Below are 18,325 nucleotides of genomic sequence, written 5' to 3'. Positions count from 1 at the left end.
GGGCTATGAATAACACCCTGCCTCACCAAAATAGAAGCACCACCAGTGGCTTTATCACCTGTGGATGAAAACGAATGAAATGAATTGTACTGGCGAAAATCAAAGTTATCCGTACTTTTGAGGCTGTCCCTTGTAAACTAAAAGCTGATGGTTTAAAATCTTGGGATAATAATTGTAGATCAATAAAATCGTTTCTAAGGCCTCTGCAATTCCATTGTATAATATTATGTGAGCAACTCATTGGGGTACAATAGGAGAACGTGGACGAGACGAAGTTCCTTTATGCTGAGATGGCTGTGAGGGGCTTGTCTCCATATCTAGAGGTTCATAGGTGTTAATGAAGAGTTAGTAGATGGAGTGTTTCTATTTCTTTTTTTCCCTTTCTTCTTTCTTGATGAATCGGTGGCTGGCTGTGAAGTTGCTCGATGTGAAGCAATGGTTTGTGACGTCTCAGGCTGAATATCCGTCTGATACCCAGACGTCGACACAGTGACCAAGGCAGTAGGTTTTGTGGGTTGGGAAGTAGGTTTTCTGGATGAAAATACTGGTTTTTCTGTCAGTCTGGCCTGCAGCTGAGGACATTGCTACAGATCGTATGACTGCAGCAGGGTACGTGATATGAGAGATGGAGTTGGAGATTGATTTGTGTAAAGTTTATTGGCTTCAAGATAGGAATGTTCTTTTCACATTTTATTTTCATTATATTCAATTCTCTTTGATAAACAGGGCATGACCGAGATGAAGCAGGATGTGGCCCATTGCAATTAACACATTAAAGATCACTCCCACAGACCGTGCCATCATGATGATCACCACAGCGATGGCACACTGTAGAATTACGGCATGAGTTGGAGCCATGGCCAAACTGTTGACATTTGTAACACCGGAGTGGATTGGGGATATACACATCCACTCCGATGTTAAAATAACCTGCTTTGATTGACTGTGGCAGAGTTGATCTGGCAAATCTCAGGAGATAAATGTTTGCTTTTGTTATGATGCCATCCTTCTTTATGCTGAAACATTTAACTGCTGTATCGGATTGGTCTTTAAGCTCTGTAGCAATTTCCTCTTCAGTCATGTCATATAGACAACGTGCCCTGTCACGTATGATGCCTCGGCAAGAATTAAACAACACGGAAACAACAACTTCTATATTGGCAAATGTTTTGACAGACATGAGATTTAGAGATTGTAGTCTCCGTGCACACTCCACCAGAAGTGAACCACTACGGAGACGGGTGACATTTTTAACTTCACCACATATCCCATGGATAGCCTTCGATACAGCAAATGGATTCAGTTTAATGGGTAAAAAATCTGAAGCCTCAATAACTAAAACCCGAGCCCAGGAATGAACATTGGAAGAATTAATATCATTTGGATGATCAAGTTCAACCAGACGTCTCTTTTTCTCATTTCGAGAGGAACCAGCTTCTTGGTGAGTCATGATGAAAGGAAAATTATTCAGTACCCCTGCTCCCCACCCACCGCGGAGTGTCAACAAGGACTGTGTCAATATGCATCGGGTATCCAAGATGCTGACACCAGGGATACAGGGGTGTTATACTCCAGAGAATATGACATGAATAGCTGCATTTATCTACCAATTTAATGTCAAAATGGTTCGGTCCTAGACATGAAATTGGAGACAACCATTATTCAGAGGTCAGCATCACCAGATTGGCCCATGAGCCACCGCCTTCTGACATAGGACTCTAGGCAATTTAATATGATGATAATTTGAACATTGAGAATAAAAACAACAAAAATTAATTAAACTATGCAAAACAATATTTACTATGCACAGGGCTTGGCGTGACCAGCCGATTGATAGAACCGGACCAGTTCTACCACCCGTCTAAGTGAAGTCAGGGGCGAAGTGGTGGGTTTGGCAAAAGGAACACGGTTTCAGGTTCCCAGCCCTCAACCACCCATCCTCCAGACACAGGGGGCCAACCCACGGCGAACGGGTTGGTGGACCAAATATACCCCCGAATCAACAACGGGGGGGGTTGAAGAGCGCTTAGCGTTACCCAGCACCCACCACGGCTGCTTTTCGCAGCTCGGGACATCGTTTACTTCCTTCATTCTTCAGGCCGCAATGAAGTTATTCAGATCATTTCAACAGCCCTTGACAGCAATAGTATTGGCAAAATTGAGGTGAAATATAACATACAATAAGCATAAGGACATCGGTTTGTAACACTTCTATCCAAAATGAATTAATTTATTTAAATTCAAAGTCAAGTCGGCATTATTTCAGGCATATCAAACAATATGATTACCTCTGGTGAACACATATACTACGATTAAAAACATGTAGCGAACAGGTATAATTTCCATGACGTGGTCTGACAATTACCATCCAAAATGTACAGTCGTCCGACTCCCCGTTGTCCTCATACTTCTTATACCTTTAATTTGCTCAACCTTCTCAATAGTACGATCTTATAAAAAGAAACGCAAAAGTGAAATATCACTGAGAAATGTGGTCAGGTTCTTATTCAATCACATGTAAATCAACGAAAATTAACGGTATAGCACTGACATTTTGTAGAGTAATACATTGGTATCCCCTGCACATTTCACGTTAGTACCGCGTATGACCACCTCTTACTGCTAGGACTGCACGACACCTCCTTGGCACAGACCGAATCAGTTGTTTCGTTGAGGATTTTTTTCTCCATTCCTCTTGCAGCATGTTGAACAACTGTTGAAGGGTCAATGGCGGATTACGACGTCGACGTACACATTTACCGATCTGATCCCACATATGTTAATTTGGGTTCAGATCCGGGGATCTGGAGGGCCAGGTGAGGACATTGATGTTGGTATTGGCCAGGTAGTCCACTGTAGCACGTTCTGTGTGAGGTTTGGCCTTGTCTTGTTGGAACAGCTCCCTCTGGCGGTCGACAAGGCGATGCACGTGAGCACGGAGAATATGGTCGATATGTCGAGCGGCCGTTCCATTGCCTTGGACATGCACCAATTGTGATCGGTGTATGAGATGGCTACCCACAACATGACGCTCACTCAAACCAATCTGTCCACTTCCTGTATGCAATTTGCTGCGAAGCGTTTACCTCTTCGGTGGTAGACACGGATCCTTCCATTCTGTCTGCAGGGCATGAATAGGGATTCATCGCTGAACTATACGTGTCTCCATCGTCCCTGAGGCCATACCTTGTGCGCTCAACACCATTGCAGTTGTAGCTGGCGATGCTGCCTGGACAAAATCACGCCTGTATCAGGACGTCATGGTCGCAACCCTCCCTCTAGTAGACGGTTCCGGACAGTCTGGTCCCAGATCCTGCGCAGTCCCGGTACTGAGGATGCAGTGGAGGCAGCAAGAAAAATCGTTCTTTTAGCGTAGGTGGCGCAACCGGATGTAGCGGTCTTGGGCAGGAGTTCTGACTCGGGGTCTACCGGATCTGGTATGTCACGTTTTGATCGATGCTGCATGTGCACGCATGTGCATACCATGCCACTGCGTAAATGGCTCAAAACCACAGCATTTTGTTCACTGATACCCATCTGTGTACAAAGTCATCGTTTTCCAAACGATTATTTTGTAAGCTCCATAACACAACATATTCAACGTTCGAAACACTAAGTTTCCACATATCTAAATTTTTGAGGCAATTTTCACTTTGGCGTTACTTCTTTTTAAGAGTATATATCACTGCCAAGAGCTGTTGTAATTATCTGAATAGCTTCATTGCCTTCATGAAAACAAATGACGCTTTGAGGTCTGTGTATGGGCCCTGTCCTTCATCAAAAGCACACTCCTGGATATGAAGGGCACCAGAGTCAAAGCTCCATGCAGCAGAAGGACGATGAAATAAAGAACAAGCCATGCCATTTAAACTGTTTTTTTTTTACTAAACTCAGTACATTGACAACACAATCTACATTTAAAAATATGCAAAGTCCTATTGAATATTTCCATTGATAATCTTGTAAATGAATTTGTGAATTTGAACCAGAGAAAGATTATAGCGGTCGTAGGTGCACTTCAACTTTTGACTTTGAGTACACTTTCATTTTTTTGAGGATAACATTTTTTAAAAATTGCGAGTGTGAAGGAACTCTGCCCACCGTTTCACTTTCACATAGTAACCAAAACCGAGCCTTTAGAAATGATATTGCTTAAAAGTCAATAAAGAGATGAGAGAGCTACATTATCAAACAAAAATATATAATCGGCGCAAGTATTGAAGAGTCACCTATATATATTAATTAGATTAGATCTGCAAAGAAATTAAAACAAATATTAGAGACATGGTGACTTATAATGATTGAATTGAGTTTCATTTCAACAGTTATAACAAAAAGAAGCACAAGGGCGCTGCGACTAGCACAGTTTAAGGGATACCCTTCATAAGCAAGTTCACTAGCAGTAGTCAAAATTCCTGGTTGCAGTACAGAGTCAGTATCTGGTGTAACTGCTCCTGCTGTCGATCCCTTCTGTGCACCTTGACCTCATACTCCTTACCAGGTTCATTATAAAAGCTTGGGGTATGGCATGCACTCCTGGAGCAGAGCTCTCTAAAGTGTCCTCAGATCATGTGGCACAGGGTGTCTTCGGTAATCGCGGCGCCCCAGCTCATCCCATTAATGTTCAATGGGATTAAAGTCGGGGGAGCAAGAACGCCAGTTCATTCTCCTAATGCCCTCGTGCTCAATGAAGTCGTTGACGACGTGTCCACGGTGAAGTCGAGCGTTATCATCTTGGAGGATTGGGGGACCTCTGTAGTGACGAATGGTCCTCATGAATGGTACCACAACTGGAGCCACTATCTCATCTCTGTAGCGCAGTGCAGTGCAGTGCAGTGAGATTTCCCACAATAACGTGTACTCGTGTCATCGCTGTCCCGTTTAAACCGGCTTTCATCAATAAACCAAACTTAGGACGTTGATTCAAGCGCTGATGACGTGTGCACATTAGTTATCGTGCTTGGTGGTGACGTGTTGTCAGTGGTGGACGAACAGCCGGACGTCGGGAACGGAGACCAGCTGAACGTAACCTGCTTCTTACTGTTGACTGACTAATGCGGACGTTGGTGGCGTTGGAGTTCATCTCTCAAATGACGTGACGTCAGAAATCGGTTGCGTAGAGCAAGGTTGAAGAGGTCTCTATGTGGTAACCCTAGAACGCTCAGGTCTACGGGAATGAGCAACAGTTCCAGTCGCCTGAGTGCAACAACCTGACGTTGGCAACCACCCGCTTTGAGCATGCCAATAGCTCGATCTCGATTTTCAATACTCAGAAGACGTCGCATTTTTACTGTCAGCGAGGCCTGAAAGCACATGCTTGTCCCCCGATTTGCATGTGCCCATACCCCGATTTACACGCGCAGATCGTGTGATAGGTTTGCGTTCACTTGTAACGATCTGTGTTAATGCATGAAAATCTACAATTGTTGGAATAATTATCACTGTTTGCTTACTTTTTTCATTATTTTCTGTGGTTTAAATGTTGTTCCCAGTGCTAATGCCATAATCGTTAATCATGATTGTAGCCTCTAACAACTAAAGTTTGTCTTACTGTCAACTCTAAATATGATTAAAGCAGCTTTATTTTCTACCAGTCATTCATATGGGCGACCCTTCAATAATTATATTATGTGTAGCTTGCCTTGTCAAATCAACTCAGTAAAGGTATTTGTGGTTTCGACCTCATTTCAAACCTAAGCTCTTTCAACAACACTAGAATAGTGCGGAAAGCGGCGTTAACCTTTTTCTAAGCAAACGGTGAGCCTAGATCGATCGTTCAATATACAATGAGTATCACGATTTGATGCACATTCGTACTTTTAGCACTAGAATTTTCGTTTATCCGTAAAAACTAACCACATTTAATGAATCGATAATTTTGAGCTAACAGTAAATACATTCTCGTGCAACTATACACATACACTGCAAAGCAAGAGTGAAATGGATAAAACACAGTTTAATCTTAATCCTGCCATATTGAAGTAGCTTTTAACAGCTCAGTAAATCAACGAGATTGAATACTTGTCTGCTTAAAAGACAGTTGCCATTGGTGATGTGGTAAACAGCCGCACAAATACTCGATAAATGTAACCGTTCATATTGGGTCACTGTTTGCGACACATGTATGTTCATACGTGTTAGCTTTGGAAGTGTTATTTATGGAAATAAGTACATACGATATGTAAGTGAGTCATGACTTATCAATTACGTTTTATCTGACAATCTACTGGCATTAAGTATCAGTTTAAGTGTTGGATTCAGTTCTGTCAAAACGGGATTTTTCAAGGTTGCACACCACTGAAACACATGACAAACTAAGGAAGAACGTCATTGGTTGATTCATGAGGCATTTGCGAATAAACGTAGTGAAGATATACATCGTTATATATCTATCGGATTTGGGACAGTTTGTAAAGAAATATACATATGTCATCTGAAGTTTACTGAGAAAACTGTGTGAAATGCTCGGCATTATTCATAATATCAAGGGAAAATTGGGGTTGCAACAATTTAGACGAGAAGTAGGCATCCATACGTTCCCGAATTTGTTCAGGTGAACATTTGATTAGCCTCTGCATGTGTTTATGACGGGTGCGACTGGTGGGGCAATGTAGGCTAAGCTTTTTCGGCAAAACAAGCATCACGATTTTATAGTGATTCATTAATACATATACTTGATAGTACACTCGACTATGCTGTTAGGAGATATTTTTATTTATGTGGAAAGGTTTCTTGCCTCTGTTAATATGTATTGATGTAATATTATTTTTAGGTACGAATAGAGGAATAGTATGTATGTGTCAATATATAGATATATCGGAAACTCCTTTCCATATCCATGAGAAATCGACTGTATTGAATATTCCATCACAAGGGATAACTATTTCAAAGTAAAACTATGAAGGATCTTTTAATAGTGTCAGTTCTCATTTAATTATTGCATTTTAAAGGAATTAGATTTGTTAAGTGATTTGTAAATAGATATATATTTTATTATTGGTAGTTTGAATTAGTAACTGAGTTGTTAGTGGCTGTACCCTCAAACGGGGTTGACGTAGCGTAAAATTATTGTCCACCTGCGAGGGTATGTAAGTCCCAAAACATTTGAAGTCCATTTAAGTGTACCAGGTTTTTAATCGTAGTATTGTTGTGTTTTTAATGTATGGCTTAATGTCAGCATCAACGCCAATGGCTGAAGGGATGGTGTAAATCCAGCTAGGGTCCATGCAGGTAGCAAAAGTAATGTAAGTCCCCATGGTCCCTAGTTCAGTTGCCGATTACAATATAAAAATGTGGCTGAGATCGCCAACGACGGAAGGTAGATCAACATACTAGGCACCATGGGGACTTACAGTACATTTGCTTCTTGCATGGACCCTCGCTGGATTCACACCATCCCCTCAGCCGTTATAGCAACGTAGACAAATCTAGCCATACATTTAAAAACACACATATTCTACGATTAAAAATAGCGGAGAGTTTCAACTTACTTTTAATGTTTGTGGACTTACGTATGCTCTCAGGAGGACAATAATATTACAGTACTTTAACCCCCCTTGAGGATACAGCCACTAACAATCTGAGTTATTAATTGTATCAAATGACAAGTAGTCTCGAAAAGGTGAGTGTAACCTGCCCTACCAGTTACACCACCCACAAACAAATGCAAAGGTATGAAAAACATGTGAACAAATGACCACGGGACATAATTATTGTCACTCATGCGTCACATTCGGCATGTTCTCCTCATGTATGTCAACGTATGAAAGGTTCACTGCATCCTTGAAAGTGATGATGTTCACTAACGAACCTGTTCTTTGTGGCCAACATGCCCCACCCAAATGTGATGAAGGTATCCCCTATAATGTATAAATAAGTGTGTCTTGTTAGTCTAAAGCTCTTGACTAGTTCTATGAGGCGTTTAAAAATATTCCAGCAATATCAGAGCAAGTTACAACAAAAACATACCTATGAGGGTACTTTTATCTCAGGTCTTCGGGTGACGAACGAACACTGTAACCAATAGGCTGACAATGTTATCACTATATTGAATTAACACAAGCATACACCGAGAACGTAAATGAGCACAACCCTGTTTCAGAACTGAGAGTGGGAGTGAGTGAGTGGAAGTTTATAGTCACAGCGGCAGTATTTCAGCCATATCTTGACTTATAATAGTTATAAATTCATGATAAATGCGCAAATTTTAAAACCTGTCGACGAAGGACAGTAAAACCAACTAGTATATCACAGAAATAAGAAATAAAACTAGCATATATCTTTAAAACAGGATTTCAAATTAGGACAAGACAATATATAAAAGCGCTGAGGACCGCCAACAACTGAAGGTAGATCACCACTCTAGGGACCATGGGGACTTACAGTACTTTGGCCACCTGCATTAGGCCCTAACTGGCCATTGGAGATTGTACTGATATTTAACCATAATAAAACAACAAATATTCAACTCTATTTCTTTTCAAAACTCAATGAGCAAATGATAATTAACTTTACTAAAAAAGGATCTTTCACAGTTTTGACACTGAAATACTTAACCCCTTGTGATGGAAAATTCAATACAGTCAAACAGGCAAGCTTGACCGTGATTCTCTCATCACGAGGGATGCAAAACGGAGGATCCTCAACTTTAAATACGTATCCATGTGTATATCTTGTATGGCCAATGCGACATCGTACTGTGACATGAACAGAAATGAGTCATACTTCTAAAAGGGCAGTAATCTAATGTAAGATTGAATATCTGACTAAAGGAAACAAGCACAACGTAGACATATTGTATGCTCCACCCCTCAGCCCAATCCGCCCTAGGAAAGACCCAGTGAAAATCCGTCTTCCAGTCTGCAGCGGGGATACAATCCACTACAATGCAGCCAACGTTCTTGCCCGCCTCCTCTCATCCTAAAGATTCTCGACATTACCCAGTCAGGCAGATTAACCAGGTATGGTGTGGTCGACCTGTTCACAAATGTACCCCGTGAGGGAACCATTGAAATCATCATAGACCGCACAGATGAAATCAAGCTATCCCAAGAAACCCGCATAACAACTGTAAGCATCACCAACAGATACATTCCTGCATCAGCTCCAATGGTCTTGAATGACATGGCAGCTGCATGCATACCCACTATCTGCCCTCCAAGTCACAACGAAAGTCTTCTCGACATGTCAGCGTTTATGGATGAAACAGATTACATATTTACAAGGTTTATATCCGAGAGTGGTACGCAGAGACCAAGTCATAAGGAAAGTTTTCTCGTCATGTCAGCGTTTATGGATGAAACAGATTACATATTTGCAAGGTTTATACCTGAGAGCGGTAAGCAGAGATACGGCGTTCTGTTGTATGAGTGGGTAGCGTGCGTCACATGCATGCGGGCTGCGTTTTGGTAAACCCTTTCAAACTAAACCGTGTTTTTAATTACCTGAAAGGTGCTTCTCAACATTAGTAGCACTGACATATCATCATTATTATCATCATGGACAGCTACATCACTATGAAAATATATTAGGGGTTACTTAAGGATTTTGAAATATGCACATGGAACTTCTTCAACTTTTAGTAACCTACAGGATTCTGACATATTTCTTAACATGTTTTAATATAGTCGGAACCGGACGAAGAACTTTAAGGATATAATTGATGTTAGTTTGTGTTTATATGAAATTATGATACATAGTGCTGAAGATGGAACATTTTCATGATAAGCATTGCACTATGGCATTCAATGCCTTAATGGACAATTTTTGACATTCAAAATTCTTTTGCAGAGAACGCTATTAGTCTAGGTACAATACTGGACTAATTCGTCAAGATGAGGTTGTGATTAGGCAACATAGTTTCTATACACTTTTCTTTTCATTGAAAGGAGAAGATGAAGATGCATCCTTGCCACAAGCACATCAGTATCAAGCACATTTAGTTTGAATGTGTTGATTTTTGTCATATCAGACAACGTTTTCCTTCAAAGATGTTCCGACTTTATGTTAACATTTCAGAAATGTTGGAAATATAAATTTACCAAATGTTAAACGTAGTTTTTTTGTTATTTTAACGGTTGGCTAAATTTTCCTACAATCGCAAGCCGCTAAAGGGATGGTGTAAATCCAGCTAGGATCCATTCAGGTAGCAAAAGTAATGTAAGTCCCCATGGTTCCTAGTATGGTGATCTACTTTCAATGGTTCGCGATCTATAGTCCGTGTTTTATACTGTTTTGTCTTCTATAATTGGAATATTTTAGCTTTGCTCGCTAGTTTTATATTCAATTCTGTGATTCTCTAGTAGTTTTCCTATCCATCGTCGACAGGTTTTAATCTTCCAAATGTTTTCACTTTTTACTGTATAAATTGTTTTCGTCACGATATGGCTGAGATATTGCCGATGTGACGTTAAATATTAACTCACTCACTCAGAAAAGTTGCAAATTACTTGATTTCAGCGTATTAAAATGAAATCAAACTTTATGAAAAAATATAGATTTGTATATCAGAGTTCAGTTTGGACTGACGTTTTAGTGATTTCAACATCGGATTTAGAAAGACATGCTCTCGCCGCAAATAGCTACAACATAGCTGTTGCTTCCTTAGATATGAAGTCAATAGAGTTCTTCTCTGAGTTCTTGTCTTAGCTCTTCCTTAGAGCTGATAACGGCATCATACACCTCTTTCAAGTCCGTATTTTTCGGGTCCTGACGTATCATCATTGCCGCCATTTGCTTCTCCGTCCGTCTCCGAGCGATCTTCGTGCAGGGGAGAGCAGTCCCCTTTTGCGTATTTCTCCAGGTTGGTCCCCGGTCTCGGGCTGCTTATGTTTCTTTTGTCTTCTTTTAGGCGTTAGAGACTTCATTTTATTTGAATTTGTGTAAAACAGTTCTAAAGTGTTGTATACAACCCAGCATTCGTACTGACCATAAAGCTGTGATTTTACAACATTATGAGGAAAGGAAAAGTAGGCCTAATTTTTGGAAATTTAATAATTCACTACTTCAAGATAAGGAGTATGTAGATAAACTTAAGACTTTTTTAAGAATGTAAAGGAAGATTTAAACCCAGCAATGCACTTCGATTGGATAAAATTCAAAATAATGACAACTAAATATAAATTGAAGTCCAAAAGGGAGAGAGAACTTATATAGAAGTTATCCATATTAGATAATCAGTTACAGGATAGTATGATGAAAACCTTACAAAACGAATATGAGGAAAATCAGACTGATTTAGAATTCATTTTATGAACGAAGAGCTGAAGGCTCATTCATTCAATTTAGAAAGACAGAGGCAAATAAAGTAAAAGTTCTCCGAGAATTAGAGAATTGGTAACGGTGTCAGAATAGAAAATGAACAAGATATACTGTCAGAAATTACAGATTTTTATTCTACTTCATGCAAAGACTGATGAAGACATTTGAGAGTATTTTGATCAAGATGTACCTCAGATTCAAGAGGAAGATCCATGTAAGCCCATGTTTATGAAAGATATTGATTTCGATGAGCTATATAAGTGCTTTAAAACAAATGAAGCCGAACAAGACGCCAGGTTGTGATGGTTTAACCAGTGAATTTTATAAATATTTTTGGCAAGTTTTCTTTAATAAATCACTGGAATATTCTTCCGAAATACATACATTAAGTGTTTCGCAAAGACGTGTTGTTATAACAGTAATTGACAAACCCAATAAAGATGTAAAATATTTGAGAAATTGGAGGCTTATTACTTTATTTACTATTGATTATAAAATGTTTGCTAAAGTTTTAGCAAAAGTAGGATAAAGTCTGTTTTAGATTATACAATTCGTGAAACTCAAACTCAAGAAATCGTCTCACACAAGGTTATGAAAATCAGGGCATTAAAGCTTTAGGTTTTGATTTATTTAATAAAGCCCTTAAACTATACTGAACCGCAAAAGAAACGCGAACCGATAGTGGTTTCTTAAACTATACACTTTAACTCGCTCTAATAAACAATCAAAACGGAGGATTGCGTTTAAACTTGACAATTATGGTTAACACATATTCGGGCGATTCTAATTCAACTTAGTATGTAACACGAGTTCTGATTGGTCAATGCTATAAATTTCCGACCGTATAATCAGCATATACGGTCGCAATTTGAAAACCGATTCACCAAAACCTTTAACTGTATCCCTACACTTTTGGGGTAACGCTGCTTTGCAGGACATTGTCATTGCAGAAGCCATAGGTCAATTAACTGCCCTATCCAGCTAAAATGGGTGGAATTTGTGTTAAAACGACAAAATAGTATCATAAATTTAATTTTAAGTTCAAACAACTTACTCGCAACGGGCTGTTGACCCAACACTGTTAGATCTTGAAACAAGATTATGACGTCATTATGGAGCGTGACGTCACCTGCTGTGACGTCATTTGACAACAGAACTGATAATGGCCCGTAGTTAAGGAATCAGCGGGCCGATCATTTCTGTAACTAGAGAGGCGGTTTCATCATAATTCCTTCCATTTTATCTATAATACTATGATCTATTCATCATTGTCAGATTTAGTCTGTGCGCACATAATAAACGTGTGTAGTTTGAAAAGGGAACTACTTTTTCTGGCGATGGTGTAAGTTCAAGGAGGATATGATTAACCTTTGACCTAGAGGAACTTTGACATGGTTTCAATAATGAATTTCTTTCACGAAAAACAGCGTAAAACGAGTTGAATTAGAATGGGGATAACTGTACTGTGTTTGACGAATTGGGGACGTATACCAATTGGGACGCTTGCGCGTCGCCGATATAACTAAATTTGCGGCTATATAACCACCGGTATACGTCCCCAATTCGCCAAACACAGTACAGTTATCCCCTAAATCACATCCAGGGTTCACACAAACAAATTTACCAAAAAATGGTACCACTAAGATACCTCAAAGTCAGTATCGTGTTGGCCTCCATGGGCATCGATGACGGCGTTGCGTGGTCTGTACATGGAATGAATTAGCCGTTTGCAGAAGACCATAGGTACTTGGGTCCGTACTCTGCTTAATGACTTATCGAGTCCAGCCGGAGCTGTCGGCCTTGGTTAAAGGTCATTCAGTCTGGCAGGGGGCAAACGACCGTTGTCTTGCTGGAAGATGTGATTTCTGCGACGTTCAGAATGTAGTACAACGTGGAGTCTTATGACTTGGTCAGTATAGTGAGCAGCTGTCATGCCATTTCTTCGTCCTGGACCGTGACTCTGGAACACCACAGGGCAAACTCTCTGGTTCAGATCGATTCCACCCTACACCATGATGCTTGGACCAACCCACGGGTCTCTTTCAACAACACACGCATTTGAAAACCGTTCCGCATGCCTTCGCGTACCCTCACTCTGCCATTGGCTGTCGAAACACAATACCGCCATTCATCAGAAAAGCACAGTTCTCCATTCTCGATAACGTCAATATCGATGCTGAGTTGCCCATTGCAGTCGGTTTTTGCGGTAACGAGCGGTAAGGACAGGACCACGACATGGTCTGTGACAGCATAGGTTACTTTCGCGCAAACATCGACGCACTGTAACGGCACTAATGGGTCTCTTGTGAGTCCCAGTGGTCTGGCGAGCTGTTTCCGTGGGTCTGGTGAAGCGATTCTGCATATGATTGCGCACAATCTGTCGGTCTTGACGTTGTGATGTTACTGCAGGTCGTCTACTGCGTGGACGGTCAGGAATGCTGTTAGTGGCCTGATACCGTTCCTGCAGTCGGTAGATTGTCCTAACATGAACATTAAAATGATTGGCTACCCTCCATGCAGCCTGGCAAACTTGCAATCGTCCCAAGGCTTGGTTCCTCTCATCTCTCGTTAGGCGTGGTATGGCGATTGTGTCAACACAAGAATGCTTTCAGGCGAGTTTAGGACTCGCTGTCATTGGTGGGGTTGTCACGATCTGCATGTGCATTTTCATTTTCACGAATGTCATACGGAACCTTTTACCACGTCTTTTTAGGTACGTTTGGTTGATATGCTCTTTCATCAGGAAACACACTGATTTTGGTAATCACTGTCAATTTGATTGAAAAACATGTTAACAAAACTTTACAATCACAATAAAAGCACAACCTTGTAAGAACAAAATTTTGGTTTTGAAACTCGCGTTTCTTTTGCGGTTCAGTATACTATTAGTATGGCTTTCTAAATATTGCAAGAATAAGAAATTTTGGAGCTATCAAGTTCAACCTATATTTGCAACTGTAGTCTCCCTTGAGTTTTTATTAAACTGAAACTTTGACTTACAAAATATGAATTTAACCATTCCACTATTTTATAAAAATATCTTGAATATCTGGAAATTCCATTTTTTACACAGATGTTGACATTTTTCATCAAATTATTTGGAACAATAAATAGGTGCTTATTAACAGAAAAAACCTTAGATGAGTTAGATTGGAAAGAAGCAGGTATTATTTATGTTTGACAATTACTAAGAAAAATGTAAATTTCCTGAAAAGACAAACATTAGCTGGGATAATATGGACTAGAAATTTCCCAAAGAAAATACAGATTGTATTCCAATTTGGTCAAAATGTTTATTATAAATATATGACTGGTTCTTTTCCGAGGGATGTTTGCCCACACGTCAAGGGTGTAAAAGTTGCTGATATTCCTGATAATGCCAAGTTTTGGTACAGCTTAGTGCATGATATTTGTTCTGTGGCAGAAGAGAATACTTGTAAATGGGAAATTGTACAAGAATCAGAATTAGAAAATGAAATACAAACAATTACATCTTAAAATTCTTCACTGAATTTTGCCTTGCAATCTATATCTGAACAAGTTAAATGTTAAAGATAGTAGACTGTGTGAACACTGTGGCAATATTGACACTATCAGAAATTATATGTTTTATTGCTCTCAGGGTTTGCCATTCCGGCTTTCTCATATTTTAAATGGGCAAAAGCAAATATTCAAGATAAGGTATATCAAAATTACAGAGATGTTGTATTATATGGCCTTAATGGAGTCTCTGATCATAAAGACTGTAAAATATTTAATTATGTATTGATGTTTGCTAAATTTATAGTGTATCGCTGCAAAGTCACTGGAAGTGATTGTAATTTTAGACACTTTCATAAAAGATCTAAAATTACATTATAAAATACTGAAACATACCGGAAAACTGTAAGTGAAAAGTAAAATCTAAGTCTTTAACACTTATGACAACTGTGTTACTAATTATGACCTATCATTTTTAATCCAACACCCTGGTATGTCTATCCACGTGACACTGTACAGGGAATTAATCGTGGAACTTTATTGCTAATATATGATGCTTTAAAAATAAAAACAATCAATAAAAAATAGAAAAAGAACATAGCTGATGCGGCGTTAAGCAATATTGACTCAATCACTGATTATCAAATTCAGATCCGGGTAAGAATTTGTCTGCAGCAACCTATGCTTGACATGAAAGGCGACTAATGGGATCGGATGTTCCGGACACTAATTAGGTAGATTCATAAGATGGTATTCCATTGACACGATCGATGGTTATGACGTCCATCACAGCATTGTCTGGTCCGGACTCGATTATTTACAGACCACTGGCATATAGTTGGAATATTGCAGCAGTAAAGGGCAAACAAACAGTCTTGACCACACGATATTTGTGGTTTTAACATTCCTTAAACATTCTAAAGCAATTCCTTACCCTCTCTGGCAGCAGGTGCTTGTCCATCCCTGCCTGCACCTACACTGACCAGTGTCTTCATCCAACGTCCCTCCATTGAAGCAGAACTTGTTGCATGATCTGTAGATTTCTGGGGACATCGCCAATCGACCTGCGCTGACATCGTTCCAGGCATGATGCCGTAGACTCGTTGTCATGACAACAACGTGTTCTGTTCCTGGCTTGGTGCCCTCCACCACATGATCTACTGCATTCTCCCCACTCTCCCACACTCCAGTCACAGTCGGCCACACATGTTCCACGTGTATAGTCGATAACAAAGTGTTGATATGAGCAATGTCAAGAACAATGTCGACATTTCGAAACTGTCTGAATTGTCACCCAAACAGTGTTTACCTGTCACAGTTTACACGTTTAATTTGACGTCCATGTGTCTATGTACATGTTCACTGTCTGCTGTCCTACACATGTCTGTCTTGCGCAAACAACGCAGTGCATGTTATTATCGTGCAAGGGGCTTATCACATAGCTCAAGCAGCCAATAGCAGAATGTGCTGTTATCATTCAGACAAGGTCCAATCATATTTCAATAACACTTGGGACTTCCTTTCGGCAGGATCTTTTATCCTGCGTACATTCCTATCGTCATAGTCCCTTTAACAGTTCTCATGAACCAGATGAAACGAAGTTACTGAATTGAATGTTGACAAATTGCTTCAAGTATGAAGACTGCCCGGTAAATTGTTTCCTAATGCTGGTGCCACATATCTAAACAATAGCGTTCACTGATTCAACAGAGTTCGTTAGGCCCATATTATAATGATGATAAAATGTATTATATTTTCTTTAGGTATGGACTTGCAGATTGCACATTGATGTTGCGATAATACACACTGGTCCAGCTGTAAGGTTGTGTACAACCAAAAACAACATCAAATTCCTCTTCAGTATCGACCCGTGAAGATCCGGGGTAGAATAGGTCTTCAGCAACCCATGCTTGCCGCAAAAGGCGACTATGCTTGTCGTAAAAGGCGACTAACGGGATCGGGTGGTCAGGCTCGCTGACTTGGTTGACACATGTCATCGGTTCCCAATTGCGCAGATCGATGCTCATGCTGTTGATCACTGGATTGTCTGGTCCAGACTCGATTATTTACAGACCGCCGCCATATAGCTCGGATATTGCTGAGTGCAGCGTAAAACTAAAGTCACTCACTCACTCACTCACTCTTCAGTATCAGATTGTACAGTAATATACCCTACAGAGTAAAAAATACATTCCTGCCTTGTAAAGAACATTGTATGTATGCAATGAAACAGCATAAACATCCATATACTACCTACATTAAATTTTTGCAGTTGTAATTAGTACAAAGAAATAGTATGTAGAAATAATATATATTTCTTTCACGACAGTCTAGATTTTGGTCTACAGGCTCCAGCCATACGTCAGCTTATACGAGCTATGTACACTGTGTTTTTGAAGAAGACAAGATTATGTGTGTGTGTCAACAGTATATATGTCATGGTGGTAAGGGGAACTGTGAAAAACCGTTCGTTATGGACATTCTCGCTGATGGGTTGGAACGAAGTCAATATTTGCCGGACACAGTGTAATTTCATCATTATCTTGTTTCCTTTGACAAAGTGATGGTTTTGAATAATGCGGTACTGCAATGACTAGTGATCCCCATGTATTACGAGTCAAGTCACACAAATGGAAAAACATTCCAAGCTTTTTTCGAAAATTAGAATATTTTGCATTTTAACGACTCGATTGATGTAGTCGTTCTCTTTTGTTTCAACAGGCTTTTATGCTAATCATGTATAATCATGGTGGTTCTATGTACATTTTTTTAAAGCTAGTGTATGTTTAGCGGACTGGACATGAGAGCCACTGTCCACGGCACAATATATGACACAGTATGACAGTAGATCACACAGACTGAGAACCACATTGCTAATTGGACATATGCAGGAGCATTAAGATATATGTCTATGTCAAGATAACTTCCCAAGTCAATTTAGCTCTACACACATTTTTAATCTTAGAATGTGTTGTTTTACCATCGCTAAAAATCAGTACAATCGCCAGTGGCTGAAGGGATGGTATAAATCCAACTAGGTTCCATGCAGGTAGCCAAAGTACTGTAAGTCCCCATAGTCCCTAGCATGGTGATCTGCCTTCAGTTGTTGGCGGTTCTCAGCCCTTTTATATTGTCTTGTCCTAATTTGAAATCCTATTTTGGAGATATATGCTAGATGCATTTTTATTACTGTTATACTGGTTGGATTTACTGCCCTTCCTTTATCGTGGATTTATAACAATTTTAAGTCACGATATGGCTGGAAATACTGCCACTGTGGCTATAAACGGTCACTCACTCACCCACTCACTCACCCACTCACTCACGCACTCACTGTCAAGATAGTTACAACACATAGCAAGCTGTTAGCCTGCAGCTGTGTATAAGTTATATTGCACAACAGTCCTCCCTTCCCTCGCCCCAGTCATGACAGATGATCGCGATTCGCTCTTAAACAGTCTGCAAAACCTGTTCTTAGACGACACTGTCGAGATATTTTAAAACAATCTTAAGTAGGCAACAAGGAACATGTCAATCGATCTATAAAATACGAGATGTGTTGTCCCAGTTGCCTAGCATTTCAAGA

General features: G+C 39.9%; 1 protein-coding gene across 1 annotated transcript in view; it reads right to left on the bottom strand.

Annotated features, from left to right (window-relative positions):
* Positions 1–15,940, bottom strand: part of LOC124283848 — a 61,178-nt gene extending 45,238 nt beyond the window's left edge. The window contains exon 1 of the mRNA XM_046719879.1: positions 15,674–15,940. Coding sequence (XP_046575835.1) covers positions 15,674–15,827 — 154 coding nt within the window. The 5' untranslated portion in view covers positions 15,828–15,940. The remainder of the gene's footprint in view (positions 1–15,673) is intronic.
* Between the last annotated feature and the right edge of the window lie 2,385 nt (positions 15,941–18,325).

The sequence above is a fragment of the Haliotis rubra genome, unplaced genomic scaffold (assembly GCF_003918875.1).
Source record: "Haliotis rubra isolate DU_JTF1 unplaced genomic scaffold, ASM391887v1 Scf1097, whole genome shotgun sequence".
NCBI lineage: Eukaryota > Metazoa > Mollusca > Gastropoda > Lepetellida > Haliotidae > Haliotis > Haliotis rubra.
The sequence above is the reverse complement of the archived record's forward strand: the minus strand, read 5'-3'. Positions and strand labels throughout refer to the sequence as shown.